The sequence below is a fragment of the Anoplopoma fimbria genome, chromosome 12, assembly GCF_027596085.1.
Source record: "Anoplopoma fimbria isolate UVic2021 breed Golden Eagle Sablefish chromosome 12, Afim_UVic_2022, whole genome shotgun sequence".
Lineage (NCBI taxonomy): Eukaryota > Metazoa > Chordata > Actinopteri > Perciformes > Anoplopomatidae > Anoplopoma > Anoplopoma fimbria.
In genome coordinates, this window is record NC_072460.1 from 18,515,358 (window position 1) to 18,533,372 (window position 18,015).

Below are 18,015 nucleotides of genomic sequence, written 5' to 3' on the forward strand. Positions count from 1 at the left end.
TTTTAGAGTAATATAGCCCTTTGCACATGTTGCAAGAAGATCGAATAGATGTATTAATGACAGGACATACATTTGTAAATGAAGAAAAGATGAACATTTTACCATGATCAATTTTACCTTGTCTGACAAATGTATGCTGAGTACACAGATTTGGCCAGTTTGTTGTCACCGTTTATGTTACTAATGAGAGGTAAGGCGTCCTCACTTTCAGATCCCTTCAATACCCATTTCTTCCCCTCTTACTGTATGCTGGGTTTTAGCACACGCATTTCATGTAAGATGTGTTAAGAAGAAGTATTCTAATCCGTTACTTAAGTAAAAGTAGCAGCAAAGCACTGTAAAAATATTCCATTACAAGAACAAATTCTGCAATCAGAACCATACTTAAATAAGATATGATTATTATCAGCAACATTTAGGTTTACATAATTTATCATAAGTAATCATTCTGCAAAAAAAAAAAACGGTCCTTATCACTGTTTTACTGTTATATATGATGGTTTTGGATTAATATTACTGCTGCATTAATGCGTATGTTGCATTTAACTGCTGTAGATTTGTTACAAGTTGCACTAGTTATATCAGCCTATTATTTATAACTACGTTATATTGGGTAGTTTTATCTACAGCAATGCAAATAGTTTCTGAAATGTAACTAGCGACTAAAGCTGTCAGACAAATATACAAGATTTGCCTCTGTGATGTAGTGGAGGGAGGTATAACGGTGCATAAAATAGAAATAAATAGCCTACTCAAGTAAGTACAAATACCAATAATTTAAGTATTTATTTATGCTACAGTACTTGGGTAAAACTACTTCCTAACTTACTTAGTTAAATTACACCAATGCACACTAGTATTCAGTGAGGAAAATGAAATAAACATGGTTTAACATGTTTATCTCATGTAGCCGCTGTAATTCCACATACAACCACTAGATGGCGACAGTAAGTATTCTATGAGTTTCAACTTCCGCCCGCGGAACAGGAAATGACGACATAAATTCCCACCGTGTTTACCAACGGCGGCTAGGCTACACGGCCGTCACATAAATAACGTTTTTCTCACCATACAGTTCAATTAGTTTAATTCATTACCTATGGCAGATCCTGCGGTGGCATCGGGGGGTTCACTGAACGCAGGAGGGGTAAGAGACGCGTTTCATGCTCACTGTCATTAGCAGGATGTAGCTAACTCAACCTGTAATGTTAGTGTGTAGTGTTAGGCTAGCGGCTAGCACGCTGCTAATGCTAATGTGCAGCTAAGTGTGCTCCTGTAATCTAAGCTTGTCAAACAGCAATGGTGGGAAGTGTTTGTACATTGATACTCTACTTGCATTACTTCCATATTATGCTACTTAATACTTATAGTCTACTACATTTACATCTACATCTAAAACACTCAATAATCTACTGATGAAAACATAATAATATAATATTCTATATAAAGGAATACTGTGAAAGGGGGAATGACACTAGTGTTAAGTACATTTAACCTGTACTTAACTTGAGTACTTACAGTACCAGTCAAAAGTTTGGACACCTTCTCATTCAATGGTTTTTCTTTATTTTTATTTTTTTCTACATTGTAGATTTATATTGAAGACATCCAAACTATGAAGAAACACATATGGAATTATGTGGTAAACAAACAAATGCTCAACAAACCAGAATATGTTTTATATTTTAGATTCTTCAAAGTAGTTGAATGAGAAGGTGTGTCCAAACTTTTGACTGGTACTGTATATTTATTACGTCTCATAGACAGATATTCAAGGGTTTATTTATTGTCATTGTGCAACACAGGAATGTACTACAATTTTGATTTGATGTTTGTCAAGTTTCACTTGGGTAGCAAGAGGGCTACATCTGCATTTTGTTGGGCTTCCCTGTGTTGCATAATGTCAACTAATCTGACAAACTGATCCTTGAATCCTTAAAAAAAAATAATAGCAAAATTGATGAGAGCTACCAGCAACAGCATGCACATGTGCCGCCTTTACCATAGGAATATTATTAAACTAATAAATAGTTCAACCTATTTTTGTATACTCCAGTCTTAATTAAATACTTGACAAATGAAAAGTATGATGAAATAATGAGTATAGTTTAGAGTAGTTTCCCATTTAATTAAGAACTTCAGTGCAAAAAGATCAGATTTTCTGAAGTTTGAGTAAGTATGTGATTGTTATCAATCAAGATAATTTAATATTTTTTAATTAAGTATTTGGGTCTCATGATATCTAGATAGGCTATATGATTTAATTACAGAAAGTTTATATTGAAAGACGATGAATTATCATATTGAATTATCATCCAGCCCTAAATTCTCTGTAGGACTTACACCCCGACGAGTTTCTCCCTACTCAGCCAAATAGGATATACAAAGCTATATACCTTAAATGGTAATACTGTGTTAATGTTTTTATATTCACAATCTATTTGGTTGTTGTATTAGTTTTGTACCTTTTTGTATTTAATGTTATGGGTCTTTCTTTCCTGCTGCGATAACCCAGTTTCTTTACGTGGCTCTTTAAGTGTCTGATGTATTTTTTCTCACAGATTAAATGTGTTACTTCATTTTTGTATTTCAGCGCGGAAGTGGTGGTAAAGCAGCTACCAGCCCTGCAGAGAACTACCACCTGGCCCGACGTCGCACCCTGCAGGTCGTTGTCAGTGCCCTGCTGACGGAGTGTGGCTTTGAGAGCGCCGAGAAGGCAGCAGTGGAGACGCTCACTGAGATGATGCAAAGCTGTATGTATGAATCCTAAAGCAGATGTGCTTGTGTTCATTTTCCTAAGCACAGTTCTTCTCCAGGGCACCATGCTTTATTCACCAAATGTTTTCCACTAAGTTGCCTTTATCAGTTTAGTCTATAGTGACCTTAAAAGTTTGTGTTACAGCACATAGTACAGGTAGGCAGGACGAAGGACATCTAACAAAAACTACATAGAACAAATTTAAAACGGTAATAATAACAACAACATGCTGTATAAACTATTCTAGCGAGTCGAATCCTGAAAAAATAAGTGCAACACACACACACACACACACACACACACACACACACACACACACACACACACACACACAGAGGGAGAGGGATGTCATTCTTTGCTCAAGTAGATATTACTTTGACTATATCTTTACATAGCAAATAGTTTTTAGCTGCTATTTTCACCTCATGATTCGCTTGCAATTCACCTGTCAATGATTCAACCCTGCTGAAGGCAAAATGGTTGAAAACATTTGGTATAAAACAAAAATACATAAATAAAGCAATGTGGAAGAGTTTTGAGACAGGTTTTAATTTAGCTAAACTTGCATTTGAAGCTCACCCATGTCAACCTTTCTTTGTGCCAGATCACATTTACTATGCCAACATGTAAAGACAGATTTTGGACGAGTAGAAATCTGTTGTACGTCTTAAAAGCCTTGCCTAAAAACATTTGTGAAGGCTTCTTTGTTTGTAGATATAGTTTGATCCATGTGGGGGTCATTCATCATGTTAGTTGCTGCCATTGCGTTGTATTGATTTATTGTATCGGTATCTTCTCTCATGCAGACCTTATTATGCGTGTTGGACATCGTCCAGATGTGACCGATCCACAGTCAATACAGCATTCATTTGCTGCTGTGAGATAAATTAACACATTATGCTGCAGCTGATTCATCACATCCTGCATGTTCTACAATCAATTAATGCATTTTAATGTGACAGCAGTGGTAGAACTTTACTGTGTTTACCGTGCCATTCGCAGACAGCTCGTGTGACCAAAAGGATTCAGTATAGTTTTTCCAATAATACACATTCAGGTGGAAATAGTTTTATTACATGAAGGTGACTGCTTCAGAAAATCAGGACTGAGAATGAGCCATGCACAAAGAGCACTGGTACTGGATAGGTACTCTGCATTGGCAGAGAATGCATTTGTTGATAAATCCTGCTAACAGAAATGAAATCGCATCTTTTATGACTCATCTATTTGTTCTATCGGCAAAATGTTTAGTCTACATAAGAGACTTCTCTAAACCCAGACGTGTTTCTTCCCTTTCCTAGATATAACTGAAATAGGTCGGTGTGCTAAATCTTATTGTGAACACACGGCCAGAAGCATCCCAACCCTGTCAGATACAGTGATCACACTCATTGAAATGGGTAAGTACTGGAGGACACCATCATTATGGATAATGTATGCAATTATACATTGCTATCACAAGGTAACATAGAGAACATCATTTAATCTGTTTGTTCCCCTGCAGGGTTCAAAGCCGACACCCTGCCTTTGTACGCCAAGAGATCCCAGAGGATGGTTATAACTGCCCGTGAGTAGGAACTTTACTTTTCACAGTTCATATGTATTATGTTATTTATTGGTGATGGTATTCTAACTTTCTACATCGATTCTAATATTCTCTTTGTGTTTTGGATTTTATGAATTTCAGCTCCAGTAACGAACCCACCTGTGACTCCCAAAGCACTGTCAGCCGGCCAGAAACGCACACATCCAGCTCACATCCCCGGCCACTTCCCGGAGTTTCCTGACCCTCACACCTACATCAAAACACCCGTGAGTCAAGCGTTCTCACATTGTGCCTCTGTAACAGGCTGTAGGTTGTAGGGACAGAAGGAAGGGGTTTCAATTTTGTGTGGTGTGAAAAAAAAATTCTAAATAAATAACAAAATGTTCTAAATGTATAACGAGGTTGAAATTTAAATATGGACTAAAATAAATGTTTTATTATCACAGAGTACCAAAAAAAAAGTAGCAATGGGTACAAGTATCGGTTCAAATGTGAATGGTACCCAACCCTAGTTGTTACAGAGATCCTGAGACAAACCCTGAACCGATGTAATTGTCCTTTAGTAATATTATTTATGAAGATAGAATAAAATCCATTATGTATAATGTTCACTCTGACTGAAAGTGAATTGTGTGTGGTGTGTTTTCCCTTCTGCACTCAGACGTTCAGAGAGCCCGTGTCAGACTACCAAGTGGTTCGAGAAAAGGCAGCAAGTCAGAGGAGAGACGTGGAGCGAGCGCTCACACGCTTCATGGCCAAGACCGGAGAAACTCAGAGCCTCTTCAAAGACGACATCACTGCCTTCCCATGTAAGTGATTCCACCAAGTGGACCTGTATTTCCAAAACAGGTTCTAATATGTTGTTTACACATTCATGTCCGTCTTGTTTTCGGTATGCCAACATGTCTGTTATGCTACGAAAGGATTTTTTATTAACACAAGTTCTAATACGCTTAATTGTGTTTTCAGTGATCGCAGCACAGCCGAGCACTATCCCATATCTCAGCGCCCTCCTGCCCTCAGAGCTGGAATTGCAGACTCTGGAGGAGACGGACTCCTCTGAGCAGGACGACCAGACAGACAGCGAGAACGCAACAGGAAACAATATCAGTGTAAGTGTTAACTGTAACTCAAACATGCCCGGTGTCCGATATGCTCTGCGTTTTCCTACCACCAGTGTCTCTCTCTCGGAGTTCCTAGATTTCCAGAGGTTTTAAAATTGTTACTTCTTGGTAATGTATTTGAAAAGCTAAAAGTCCTACCGTGAAATGCAGTTTTTGATTTAATTGTAGCGAACTCCGTGGAAGAATTAAATCATGAGAGTTTTAGATTTTCCAAGCTTTTTGATGATCATTGGACAGATTAAAAATACACTGCACATAGGCTCTCATTCTCTACACAGGTAAATTGATCATGACAACTCAACTAACCACACAAACACTAAATCCCACATTACATAAATTCACACCCAAAACATAAGAACATCATTAAAACACACTCCCATGAGCCTTTGCATTCCTTCTGCAGAACAATCAATAGAAGGTGCAATTGCATTATTAATAAAACTGATGAGCAGAAACCACAGAGGCTGAAAGGTTCACCCTGTTACCGCTCTTTATGCTAAGCTATGCTAAGATTGCTGGCTAAAGCTCTATACTACACCCTTGGACATGGTATCAATCTTCTCCCTATAAGAAAGCAAATACACACATTTTTGCAAAACGTTAAATGATTCCTTTCAATGGGTGATGTTCAAGTTGTATGGGAGCTTGTTGTTATTATTATTATTATTATTATATTCCTTTATTGATCCCCATGGGGGAAATTCGGATGTTCAACAAGGATTTCTCACTTGCATCTTTTTTCTTTTTTCCTCATTCAGGATGATCCAGGAGCTGACAAAGAGAACTCCATGCTTCCTCCTAGCGGAGTTGTTCCTTCTGTAAAGGCCACTGAGGACAATGTGATCGATAACCCGTACCTTCGGCCAGTAAAGAAACCCAAAGTGAGGAGGAAGAAATGAGTCCAAAGTGGACCAACAGACTCAGATCCCTCCACAGAGAGCAGCAGCCCGGTGTTGAAACCTGCTGTGTGAGCCGGGACCAGCACTGCTGTTGGCTTTTTGTATGCTGACTTCTATTGAAGAGAGAACTTTCCTTTGTTGTTTTAACTATCATAATTTCTTCACCAAGCACTCACTTTGTTAAACATTGTGTAATTTCACTTTGTAAGCAACATCATGGTGTAATATACAAACCACACAGGAAAACAGTCATTTTTGAGAATAAAGAAAAATACGTTTCTTTTGTTTACTTTTAACTTGAGATATCAAACATTTCTTGACAACAGTTTCAGTAGTGAATTAAAGTTTCAGTTAAAAATGATGACGAAGGCAACATCTTGCGTAACTGTCACGATGGGATGGGATACATCCTTCAGCTTTAGAGTTAATAGTACAAACTCATGTAGGCCACTCTGTTTCTGTGCTTCAGGAACTCCTTTTCACTGTTCAGCTGAAGGAAAACAAAAGAGGATTAGATGTCGCTCAAGACTTCCACATAGAAGTCCTATGAGAAAATCATGAATCTTTTAGCAGGAACTGTGACATTGATTCAGGATCGGCTATAATTGTAAAACTTTTTTTTGTTTATCTGTACATCAAACTCCTTGAAGAGTGGAAATTTTGAGGAAACACATGTCTCATGTCTGGGTTAAGGGTTAGGGTTCTATGTACGGGTGCAGAGCATTCGTACAAGTCATAGTATTGCATATTGAAAAAAAGTCATAGTAGGTTAAATATATTAACATATTAAAATATTTTACACAGATTCTTCTAGCTCGTCGGATCAATACATTGTTTTTTTTGTGTTTTAACAGGCTTTATTGATAGTAAAAAACATTTCTGACATAAGTTCAGGTGAATTATTATGTCGAAAAAGGTCTTAGTATAGTATGTCAAAAATCATAATAAAAAAAGTCATAGTATAAAATGTCGAAAATAATCATGAAAAAGTCATAGTATAGCATATCGAAAAAAAGTCATAGTATTGCATGTCGAACAAATTATAAAAAAAGTCATAGTTTAGCATGTCGAAAAAATCATAATATAGCATGTCGGAAAAAGTCATAGTATAGCATGATGAAAATAAGCATAAAAAAGTCATAGTACTGCATATCGAAAAAAACATGAAAACATCATAGTATAGCATGTGGAAAAAAGTCATAGTATAGAATGTCGAACAAAAACTCCCGCACACTGGCTTCTTCACTTGCATATAAATGTATTTTAGTCACGACGTTTCGGTGCATAGACCTTCATCAGGTTATTTATAATTAACCTACTGTCTACTTAAGGTATTCTCCTACGCACCTGTCGTCCTACTGGAGTGCAAAAGTTTTGCTCTTTTTATAGTATAGAATATCGAAAAAAAATCATAGTATAGCATGTCGAAAAAAAGTCATAGTATAGCATGTCGAAAAAAGTCATAGTATAGCATGTTGAAAATAAGCATAAAAAAGTCATAGTACAGCATGTCGAAAAAAGTCATAGTATAGCATGTCGAAAATAAGCATAAAAAAGTCATAGAATAGCATGTTGAAAATAATCATGAAGAAGTCATAGTATTGCATGTCGAACAAAATTATAAAAAAGTTATAGTATAGCATGTTTTATTGGTAGGCTCTACTGCATGGAGGGACCGGGCTCTCAAAGCACAAATCAGCAAAAATGATGAGCAGTTGAGCAGATGTCACCATTTCAAAGTGTGTGGGTTTGACGCATCTGTTAACTTTGAGGTCTTCCAACTTATGAAGATCCTGAATCCAGCTCTTCCATTCATGTACAATGGAGTCTGGTAAAGTATTATCCCAACCAAACTTTTTCCTTCACAAATGTTGCAGGATCTTCTAGAAACTCAGGACTACTGGTGCCAACATTCTTAGCGGATCATAGACCGAACTGACTGTTAATAGACTCTTCGGTCTTCGAGAGGATTTTGAACTTGAGGAGGTCAGACTGGACACAACCTTGTCCAACTAACACCCTCTACACAGAAAGATTGTCAACTTTGCAAAAATGATGCAGTGCTACCTGTGTCACAAAATGTAGTATTTAATGTTGCATTCACTTTCTTGGCCTTAACTTGTTCAGGCAGGTCTCTATGATTAGATTGCAGTTATCCTCACCAGTCCCAGAGAGACCACTTGTCTGAACAGAGGATATAACACTGTCTTCATCTGCTTACTATTTTTTCCTTGTTAAAGTATGTCATAAAAAAGTGATAGTATGCATGCCATAAAAAAAGTGGTACTTTCACTAAGAGGTTGAATCAGCAAACGTCTCTATGATTATCAGAAAAAACATTTCTGATACCAGCATTAAGCTGCTTTCTGATAATGGATCCAGTGATCTACTGAACACACCATGTGAAAGTCTAGAAAATGTTCTCATGCTGTTTTTTTATATATATATATATATAAATAATATTATTTATATCCCTGCTTTTAGCTTGTAAATTGATATGTGTTTGCATGTATGAACCCCTTCACCTTGACCCTGAGTGACTTCTTCTTCATCTGAGGCAGTCCGGACAAATCTGGGCTCCCGAAGCACATCGGCCAGCTCACTTTCCTGTTTGTCACTGCATCATGAGCGTAGGTCCCAGGCCTGTTTCACAAAAGTATCTGTCAGCTCAGTTCAGCACTGTTGTGTGTCTGTGTGAGTCTCTTTCTCACCCTGGGCTCTGCTCAACGGTACACGGCACGCTTCTGAACCTCTGTGTGCTTGAGTCGAAAGGTGTTTTGCTCGGAGGAGGGACTCTGGACCGGCTTTGATCCCGCTGGTACTGCAGTGGGGAAGGGGTCACTATCTGTTGATAGACATTGTAACAAATTCAATTTAAACATGTTATTCCATCCATTTAGCACAGCATTTCCATAAAGTTAGGGGACCCACAAGTCAGAAGTGTCATGATGAACGGTGAAATCAAAAGCAGTGGTGGCTGATGTGTTCTGGTTTTTAGCAGTGGTGAAAGGTAACTAGGTACATTTACTGCTAGTTGCAAGTCATTTTACAAAGGAATGATTTTTTTCCACACAAAACATGCAAAGTGCTTATAAAAAACAAAATACTTATGGTTACTTAGTATTAAGTTACTTATTATTAAGTAAACACCTTTTGCTTCAAATACGTATAAGTGAAACTGTCCATCAGTAAGTACAAGTACAGCTGAAATGGGAAGTGAATTAATCAATAATTTTCTATCTTTATTAATGTTGAGATTAGGACTGTTGGTTGGACAAAACAAACCAAGGTGTCACTTTGGGCTCTGGGTAATGTTGGTGGTATTTCTCACTATTTTCTGATTTTACACACAATTGATTTATAGTGAAAATAATCAGCAAATTTATCCATAATGAAAATGATCATACGTTAATAGTTTAGCTCCAACTCAACCAGCTAAAACAGTAAAACCGTTCTTTTACATTAAACCGGGAGTAATAGTATTCTAATAAAATAATATAAATAGTATATAATAGGAACAGTAACGGGACATTTGCATGGAGTTCTTTAACTTTTATTATTTTGGATGTAATTTCCTGATAATATATATTTTTTTTTATACCTAAAATGATTCAGTTTCAAAGACTTAAGCCCAAACTGGGATAACCAAAGTGAATGCCATCGACTTAAATGTCCTTTTACTTCCTAGTGTGTTAGAACGTTATGAAAATGGTACAAATATTATATTTGACTAATGTTAAACTAATGTATGACTCGTAATGATTTAGGTGCATTTATTATTGCAGGATGTATCGTGGATTCCTGTTGCTCACCGTTAACAAAGGATAAACTCACTATGATTTCATATATTATTTAGAAATATATTTCTATGAGAATAGGTTACTTTTCGGCTTTCGGAGAGGCTGACCAAATGTATGGGCTGAAATGAAGTGTATCTGGAATCCAGTTAATTTGGTTGCATATCAATTCATGTATAAGGTAACTGGGAACATTCCTTGATTGCTTATCTATTATGTGTGAACTAAACACATAGCGACTTGATGATTTGTTAACGTTAATGAGCAGCAGGATTTTATAATAAACCCAACCCTGTATCAATTAATGCTTTAAACCATGAGTCATGCATAGTTAAACATTATTACTGTATGCAGTGGTGTTCAGAAAAACAGCAATACTACAGAGGCTATATACTCTAAATGAAAAGTCCTGCAATAAAAATCAACATTGAGAAAAAACTCAAATGTATTAGCATCAAAATCTAGGCCTACTGAAAGTAAAATTACACAGTATGCAGAATGGCCAATTTCAAAGTAATGTATATATTATTGGATTATAATTATTGATGCATTATTGTGTTCATCATCTTAATGGTGCAGCTGGTAAAGGTGGAGACCATTTCAACTACTTTATTAACTGCAAGCCAGCTTAATCCATAATGCATCCTAATGTTAATAAACTGAGACTGCAAAGTAATTCATAACTTATATTACTAGATAAATGTAGTAGGGTTACAAGTACAATACTGGTTTCCAAATTGTAGTGGAAAAGTTAAAAGTAGCATTAAATAGAAATAGTCAAAAATGTATTTGGGTAGCTATATTACTTGAGTATGTAATTACATTCCACCACTGTCCAAATAAACTTAACTTTGGGTCCGTTTAAAATAACTCCAGCTACTTAAATGTGTTCGAGCAGGTAACGCATTTTAGGTGAATGTGTTTCATGGAGCCTACCACCTTGCTACAGGCCGGAAAGCGAGCTGCAGTCCTCGCAGAGAGACCATATCCTTTCCTACTTTCCGGTTTCTTCTGTAAGTCATAAATGATGGTGCCAAACTGTGAAGAAAAAGGAAATATTAAGACCAGTTATCCCTTTCATGCATAGAGGTCACTACAGTGCACAGCTATTCAAATATTGTTTTCTTGTATATGCATGGGTTTTGATGGCATAGTTGCACATCAGACACTACAGTAGCACTCACTGTAGTGGCTGATGTGCAACTATTCAAATATGAAAACAACATTTGAATAGCTGTGCACTGTAGTGACCTCTATGCATGAAAGGGTTAAAATCATATACTGGCCTACACGTGTCATCATAAAGCAACCTGCAAATCATGGTATGAAACACAAATAAACTCTGTGTGGCAGACATTTGATGACGACACAAACCTCATGGTTGTCATAGCAGCCAGGGCCGACGTCCGGCGCCACCTCTCGGGACATTTGGTTTCCCAGCCGGTCTGGTGCAAAATGGTAGGGGAAGAGTTTCCTCTCCTGAGAGCTGCCAAAATGAACTCTCTGGAAACAAACCTCTGACATTTTGGAAACAATTTGTGTGGGCAAGAGAGAGTAGTGAGAGCTGGAGGGTAGAAGCAGAGTTACACCACCACACAGAGAGCTCCGTCTCGACCTGCTATGACGTCGTAGTGTTGACTTGCCGTAACGATGGCAACCGGGTTGTTGCGTTAATTAAATGACAAATAAAATAAAAAAATAAAAATTCTTGGCTGACGTTAAAGCTGACAAATTACTTAAATATTTGCATTCACAACAACGCCACTAAAAATCACAATTTATAGATATTTTTATTTTTAATTAGAGACAATGTACATTGGCACATTCATAATTTGACAAATTCAGAACTGAGGCACTGTTATAACACGTTTTGATTAACCTTAAGCAAGGGATGACCTTTTTTTTTATATAAATAAATTATTCGTCCAAAAAATATTGGATTTAAGTGGTGGCACTTGATTTGGATTTGTCTGTGAGTGATAAGAGCAGAGGTAATCCAAGGTTAAGTATTTGCATACTTTTGTAAGGCAGTTCCAAAACACAGTCACAAAAAGCAATCTACTCTCTACATACAGGCACTTCTTTCATAACCAGTAGTCTTTAAATAACAGCTGAGTTGGGGGGGGCCTGAGACTGAGACGGTCCTACAGAATCCAGCATTCACATTCATGTTGGCACACAAGACATTCTCCGTTTCCAGGAATTATTGCTAATTATTTTAGGAAAAATAGCCAGTGCCTGGCCAACTGTGGCACAAAAACATATTTAGCACATATGCTCAAAATCGACTCATATGAAAGTTGCATCCACTTTGGCACTTGCAAATACGGAGAGATGAAGAGGAATGTGCCTTGCAAGATAATAGTAACCGAAAGAGAGCTGTGGAACGAGTCAGGAAAGAAAACTAAAGAAGAGAACATTGGAGGAAAGGTCCTTCTGTCAGATAAATATCTTCGAAGAAAAAGGCCCAAGCTCACAGAAGCTACATGACAAGGAAGGACTTTCCTGGGAGGCACTGACGGACTGAGGAGTGTTTGTATTTGGGAGCGCTTCACTCCGACTGAGGCACTGAAATCGATGGACCTTTGGGGTCGTCAAATCGATCCATGGTGTGCAGCTGCATGATCATGTGCAGACCATATACGAAAATCAACAGCAGGAGCAGTCCGGTCACCAGCCCCATCCAAATCCCTGGGGTAAAGAACCCGGCACAGTCACTGGCATAGGAGAAATCGGTTCCGTTGGCCAAACCGAAGCCCTGAATCTGTATCAGAAAATGCATACAAAAAACTTCAGTGAACAGGGAGACTTTAGGGACACCTGATGATCAAAAACACTAAACATTAAAAAAAAGTACTTGACGCACTGTTGCAGGAATAATGAGTGGCAGGATGTAAAATACAGCACTACTATAGTCGTACCTGGAAGTCGACAAAATTGAGCCTCCACAGAGAGGTGTTCTGGTTGGTGTTGTTTGGCACTAGCAGAATATCTCGGAAGCTGGTGACGGACTGGCAGTGGAAGGAATACTCTGCAGGGGCGTAGATGTTGCGCCTCCCGATGAAAGATGCAGTAAGACCGTTTGCCTGCAGCTGCACAGAATCCAGGGTGAACCAGTTCCGTGCAGACACAGGATAGAACCGCTGACTCATGGCAAAACTGGAGATCAACGGAAGAGTGTTCCAGCATATCAGTGTAATAGACTAGTATTCATTGTGACAAATACTGTATTAATAAATCTATCAATCAACAAATAGCACCCTTGTTTGTAGGTTTGGAACAATTTCTAGTGGTAGTTAAAAAATACAGAGACAGACAGCACTTACACTGAACTAAAGTAAAACCCAATATAATACAAAACGTAATCTAAAGTCAAGTTATGCTTAAGAATAAAGTCTATAATTACACAGGGGCTGAGACAGTTATTCAAAGATTAAAGGCCTTGAAAACACAATGAAACAGATAAACCTGATTCATAATCCCTAAAGACGGTGCTTGATTGTTCAGAAATATTTAACATAATAAAGATTTACTTTAAGAGTTGAAGTAGATTAAAAGAAATAGTTTTTGGTGGAAAAAAAATGCTTTTTTGAAGTCTTTCCGAGAGTTAAATAAGAAGACCAATACCACTCTCATATCTGTCCTTTAAATATAAAGCCACATTCAGCAGCCCATAGCTTAGCTTTGAATGAAGACCAAAAACAGAGGGAAACGGTAAGCCTGGCTCTGTCCAAAGGTAAAATGATCCACCTGCCAGCAGCAGTATTAATTAGTAAGTTAAGCAGTTGCTGTCTGTATTGACATATTTAACAGGTAGATAGAAGAACGGTTTTGATCTTCTTACCAAACTCTTAGATAAGAAAGACTTCCCAAAATGTACAGTACCAGTCAAAAGTTTGGACACACCTTCTCATTCAATGGTTTTTCTTTATTTTTTTTTTTCTACATTGTAGATTAATATTGAAGACATCCAAACTATGAAGGAACACATATGGAATTATGTTGTAAACAAACAAATGCTCAACAAACCAGAATATGTTTTATATTTTAGATTCTTCAAAGTAGTTGAATGAAAAGGTGTGTCCAAACCTTTGACTGGTACTGTATAAATATTGTTTCATATTAGTAGTTTATTACCATACCTTAGTGTGTAGCCTGAAGCATAACTGAGGACAAGCCTGACGTGAGAAAAGAAGAACACAATTAAAATGACTTCTCTCCTTGAAAAAACAATGGAATGCTAACATGCTGGCCTTCTCACAGTGAGTTGCTGCCGTTGCACAGGGATCCTGTCATGGAAGGTGTTTCTGCAGCGAGGTCAATCCACGCCCCTGAAAGGCTGATGTTGAGATTCTGAGCCCAAAGCATTATGCAGGGGTTACCGGATACATTAAACATGATGGGTGGTTTGACATCGAACACAACTGCTTGGAGCAAGGATCTCCCCGCAGGCTGGTTAGACATAGATGTCTCTGAAATCACCTACAGAGATAAGTGATCAAAATTGATATTATTATTTTGTATGGCTTCATGGGACATTTGGGTTTGCTTTTTACAGTTTATGATGATGGGTAAGCATAGAAATTCTTACAAATATTTTTTTTTTACAATTTTGGTACATGATGTGCTGTTAGAATATCTTACTCGTGATGGCTTTAGTCCTGTGTATATCGCTGTGTATAGGATATTTTTGTCTTTCATGATACTCAGCACATTCCCAATAATTTCATCTGTTGAAAGAAAAATACACTTGAGTTACACATGTCAGAAATATATCATATAGTGACCAAAATGCTGATGTCATTACACTATGAAAATCCTTAACAGTTAAAACTTACCATTGTCATGTAGGACTTCTTTGCAAGACTTGTCCAAGCTATAAAAACAGAAAAAAAAAAAGTATTTTCACCAAGCTAAAAAAAAAAAAGAAACTTTATAGGTACATTAACTAATGTGCTAAAGAAAACAAGCCTTACTCAGTACAGTAAGGAAGATTGATGAGCAGGAGATTGCTGGCAGATGTGTTGATGCTGAGATGTGACAGAGTGTCTGCGTCTACAAGCAGAGGCGATGCACCCAGCTTCTCTTGCAGCAGAGAGAGGATGGCAGAGGAATCAGACCACTCTAAAGCAGGGAACGTCACTGATGAGGAAGAAGACTGCAGTGCAGCCTGAGGAGGAGTGCATGGAAAGAATTATCAGTATTATTAGTCTGAAAAAATCATCTAAATTTAGGACTCATGTATAAAGTTATAAAAACCTACCTCAAGATTTTGAAAGGCACTATCCTGCTTGTTTCCAAACACTCCACCAAAGACTGTGAAGTCATCTTTGCTTAACTGAACACAAATAAGGACAATGAATTTTTTTTTAACAAAAGGGAGAAATAGTTGTATCTTAATACAAACTAAATTGCAATGCAAATAAAACATCAGTCAATCCCATTTATCGGTCACAACAATGATGATCCACAACGAACGAGCCCGAACGATGTGTTTGAGAGGAACTGTGAAAGGGGAAGTAATGCAAACGCTCACAGTCACACCAGAGTGAGAAGACTGTTACACAGTGTCACATGGGACGGCAACTACACATGACTCACTACTACCCTGTTGGTGGTGCACAACTACCATATCAAAGGAATAGCTTTTTAATAGATGAACAGTGAAATCTATTAAAATCTCAGAGTAGTCCTTCTCCTAAACACTACTTTTCACTCTTAGCTCCAATCTGTTTAGTGACATACTGTAACCACCATGTTTGCTGCAGAGCAGGGATATAGTTTTAATGTCTCAGGGACTGACCTTATCCTGCAGGAACAACAGCACAGTGTGCGGGCCAGAGCCAAAGGCAGAGGTAAGGTAGGCAGTCAGCTGGTCTTTGGACGTGATGTGACCAGCTGCAGGTGAGGCCAGTGGTGGTAAACTAAAACGTGCAGGAATTATCAAAAAAAAAAAAACAAATTGTGATTCAGACGTAGTTACAATAACCCAACAGTAAAGCAAAACTGAATGGTATACATCATAATCCATCCTGCAAACCCCAGTTCTAAGTAAAAGTCCTACATTCACAAGTTTATCTCACCATTAGTGTGCACCATACATTCATATAGGAATCCAGTAACAGTTGTGTAAAATAAACAAAATGAAGCTGCCATAACATTATACAGTAATGACAGATGTCTCCAAACAAAAACATGTCAGTTGCTCCTGTTTAGGCTTCTATTTTATCGATACATTTGTCTTTATAATATAAAAACATTTGTTGTTATTGTAAAACCCTAAACTAGATGTGATGTCCTCTTCCTCTGATCAAACCACCTCAAACTGCATAATACTATATAGCATAGTAAATATAGTATACTGTAGTATACTTTCCTTCTGTATGAGCGGCCTGTTGTTATTGTCTAATGCCTTACTGCTTTATGTTTTAGGGAACTTTTTAAACGGCTTCCATATGACACAACAAGATTAGTAAAAATGTATCTAACACAATATGTCTGACATAAGATAGAACTTATCTGGAGTGAAATTGCTGTGCAGCAGATACAATTCAAAGTGGGAAGAGGGCAAATATATGTATCTATAAATATATTTAAAAAAACATGACCCGAGCATGGAGATGAACAGGAGAGTAATGGAGATCATAATACAATCAATGTAGTCTAACTCACTGAATCATTTCAATCTCGTATGGAAGCAACAAATAACTGCATCAAGTTGTGAGAAACCACCAATGGACTTCAGAATGTCACAGAGTTTTATGACAAACAATGCATACTTTGTTTTTAGACTTAAAGCTATGCTATTTAGCTAGCTTAGTTCAATAAGCTAGATTTTGCGTTATCTGGATACAAGAAGGAAGACAGTTCAGCTAGCCACAAGTGTTAGCACATTAGCACTGCAAACAGTCGGAGGACTACTAAAGTCTGTCTTACTTGACGAATAAATAATAACAAATGAAATATTACCCGTCACTGGACCACATCAGGAGTGGCACTTGAGCAACGGAGCTCCCTGCGGAGAAAAGGGTGAAGAAAAGGGCAAGAAAGGCCATTATTGAGCACCTCGATCCTGCCATTTTCGTTTTTCCGCAAAGCTCTGATCACGTGACCCAGACCAGCCGACAGTCATGTGAGGGACTTCCTGGTTCTCTCGTTTGGCTCCGCCCACAGCTGCCCTTCTCAACACCACGACAGGCCGCAGCTATTCCCTCCTTCAGAAACCCAGAGTACTTCAATTACTTCATTCTGGACACAAGCCATCTAACATTAGCTTTATTTAGTTATTTATTTTCTATTCTTTAAACAGAAGAACGTGATACAGATTCAGTATACAGGGATAGGAAACAAACAGAACAATAACAAAAGAGCCAGGGGTTTATCACACTAGACAAACAACTAGATAAAACATACAGATATGAAGCGTCTTGGCAGCCTAATAGTTTCACATATTGCTCAGCATCCTTCAAGACATTACAAAATGGGGTGTTTTAATTAATGAACTGATATGAATGAAAGATGTTGCCAAAATAGGTGTAAAACTGATGGTGGCTACATTTACTCAAGCACCAAACTTAATTCTGAATTGCGAGGTAATGACTTGTACTTGATTCTTTCCTGTCATGTCACTTACTTCTAATCCACTACATCTCAGAGGCAAATATTGTACTTTTTCACTGCAATACATTTGTCTGACAGCTCACTTTGCAGATTACAATTTGTCATACAATTTCTTGTCAAGTGAAAACCATATATCTCCAAATTTGGTTTATACACAGTTACATTTTTCCCCGCTTACTGAAGGGTGAATGTTGTTTTGTAAATTGAAAAAATCCTCCCACTGCTTAAGCAAAATAGACAATAAAAAAAATATGCTGATTTTACAGAATAT

The 18,015-nt window shown here is 37.6% G+C and overlaps 3 protein-coding genes across 3 annotated transcripts; 1 reads left to right on the forward strand and 2 right to left on the reverse strand.

The window, feature by feature from the left end:
- The first annotated feature begins 1,009 nt into the window (after window positions 1-1,009).
- On the forward strand, window positions 1,010-7,132 carry taf8 (TAF8 RNA polymerase II, TATA box binding protein (TBP)-associated factor). Its single transcript, XM_054609336.1, has 8 exons — window positions 1,010-1,147; window positions 2,594-2,753; window positions 4,060-4,158; window positions 4,263-4,325; window positions 4,446-4,570; window positions 4,966-5,113; window positions 5,274-5,416; window positions 6,187-7,132. The coding sequence occupies exons 1-8, from the start codon at window positions 1,100-1,102 to the stop codon at window positions 6,325-6,327; spliced, it is 927 nt and encodes a 308-aa protein (XP_054465311.1). The 5' UTR covers window positions 1,010-1,099; the 3' UTR covers window positions 6,328-7,132.
- LOC129099904 (protein pitchfork-like) lies at window positions 6,510-11,757 on the reverse strand. Its single transcript, XM_054609337.1, has 5 exons — window positions 11,499-11,757; window positions 11,064-11,162; window positions 9,039-9,172; window positions 8,853-8,970; window positions 6,510-6,817 (listed from the first exon to the last, which is right to left on the reverse strand). The coding sequence occupies exons 1-5, from the start codon at window positions 11,646-11,648 to the stop codon at window positions 6,752-6,754; spliced, it is 567 nt and encodes a 188-aa protein (XP_054465312.1). The 5' UTR covers window positions 11,649-11,757; the 3' UTR covers window positions 6,510-6,751.
- Window positions 11,758-11,902: 145 nt separating this feature from the next.
- atp6ap1b (ATPase H+ transporting accessory protein 1b) lies at window positions 11,903-17,240 on the reverse strand. The gene is made up of 10 exons (XM_054609255.1): window positions 17,094-17,240; window positions 15,928-16,048; window positions 15,388-15,462; window positions 15,101-15,294; window positions 14,963-15,000; window positions 14,769-14,854; window positions 14,386-14,606; window positions 14,267-14,302; window positions 13,046-13,283; window positions 11,903-12,888 (listed from the first exon to the last, which is right to left on the reverse strand). The coding sequence occupies exons 1-10, from the start codon at window positions 17,201-17,203 to the stop codon at window positions 12,676-12,678; spliced, it is 1,332 nt and encodes a 443-aa protein (XP_054465230.1). The 5' UTR covers window positions 17,204-17,240; the 3' UTR covers window positions 11,903-12,675.
- Between the last annotated feature and the right edge of the window lie 775 nt (window positions 17,241-18,015).

What these genes read in the sequence shown, in the direction of transcription:
- LOC129099904 (XM_054609337.1), bottom strand. Translation starts at nt 11,648, where the DNA reads ATGTCAGAGGTTTGTTTCCAGAGAGTTCATTTTGGCAGCTCTCAGGAG. An exon ending in ACCGTTGAGCAGAGCCCAGG is followed by an intron (nt 8,971 to 9,038) that starts GTGAGAAAGAGA and finishes TTTGTGAAACAG; the next exon opens with GCCTGGGACCTACGCTCATG. An exon ending in AGAAGTCACTCAGGGTCAAG is followed by an intron (nt 6,818 to 8,852) that starts GTGAAGGGGTTC and finishes GTTTTCCTTCAG; the next exon opens with CTGAACAGTGAAAAGGAGTT.
- atp6ap1b (XM_054609255.1), bottom strand. Translation starts at nt 17,203, where the DNA reads ATGGCAGGATCGAGGTGCTCAATAATGGCCTTTCTTGCCCTTTTCTTC. An exon ending in CTGATGTGGTCCAGTGACGG is followed by an intron (nt 16,049 to 17,093) that starts GTAATATTTCAT and finishes TGCACGTTTTAG; the next exon opens with TTTACCACCACTGGCCTCAC. An exon ending in GCTTCAGGCTACACACTAAG is followed by an intron (nt 13,284 to 14,266) that starts GTATGGTAATAA and finishes GTTGATCTCCAG; the next exon opens with TTTTGCCATGAGTCAGCGGT.
- taf8 (XM_054609336.1), top strand. Translation starts at nt 1,100, where the DNA reads ATGGCAGATCCTGCGGTGGCATCGGGGGGTTCACTGAACGCAGGAGGG. An exon ending in GTTCACTGAACGCAGGAGGG is followed by an intron (nt 1,148 to 2,593) that starts GTAAGAGACGCG and finishes TTTGTATTTCAG; the next exon opens with CGCGGAAGTGGTGGTAAAGC. An exon ending in CAACAGGAAACAATATCAGT is followed by an intron (nt 5,417 to 6,186) that starts GTAAGTGTTAAC and finishes TTCCTCATTCAG; the next exon opens with GATGATCCAGGAGCTGACAA.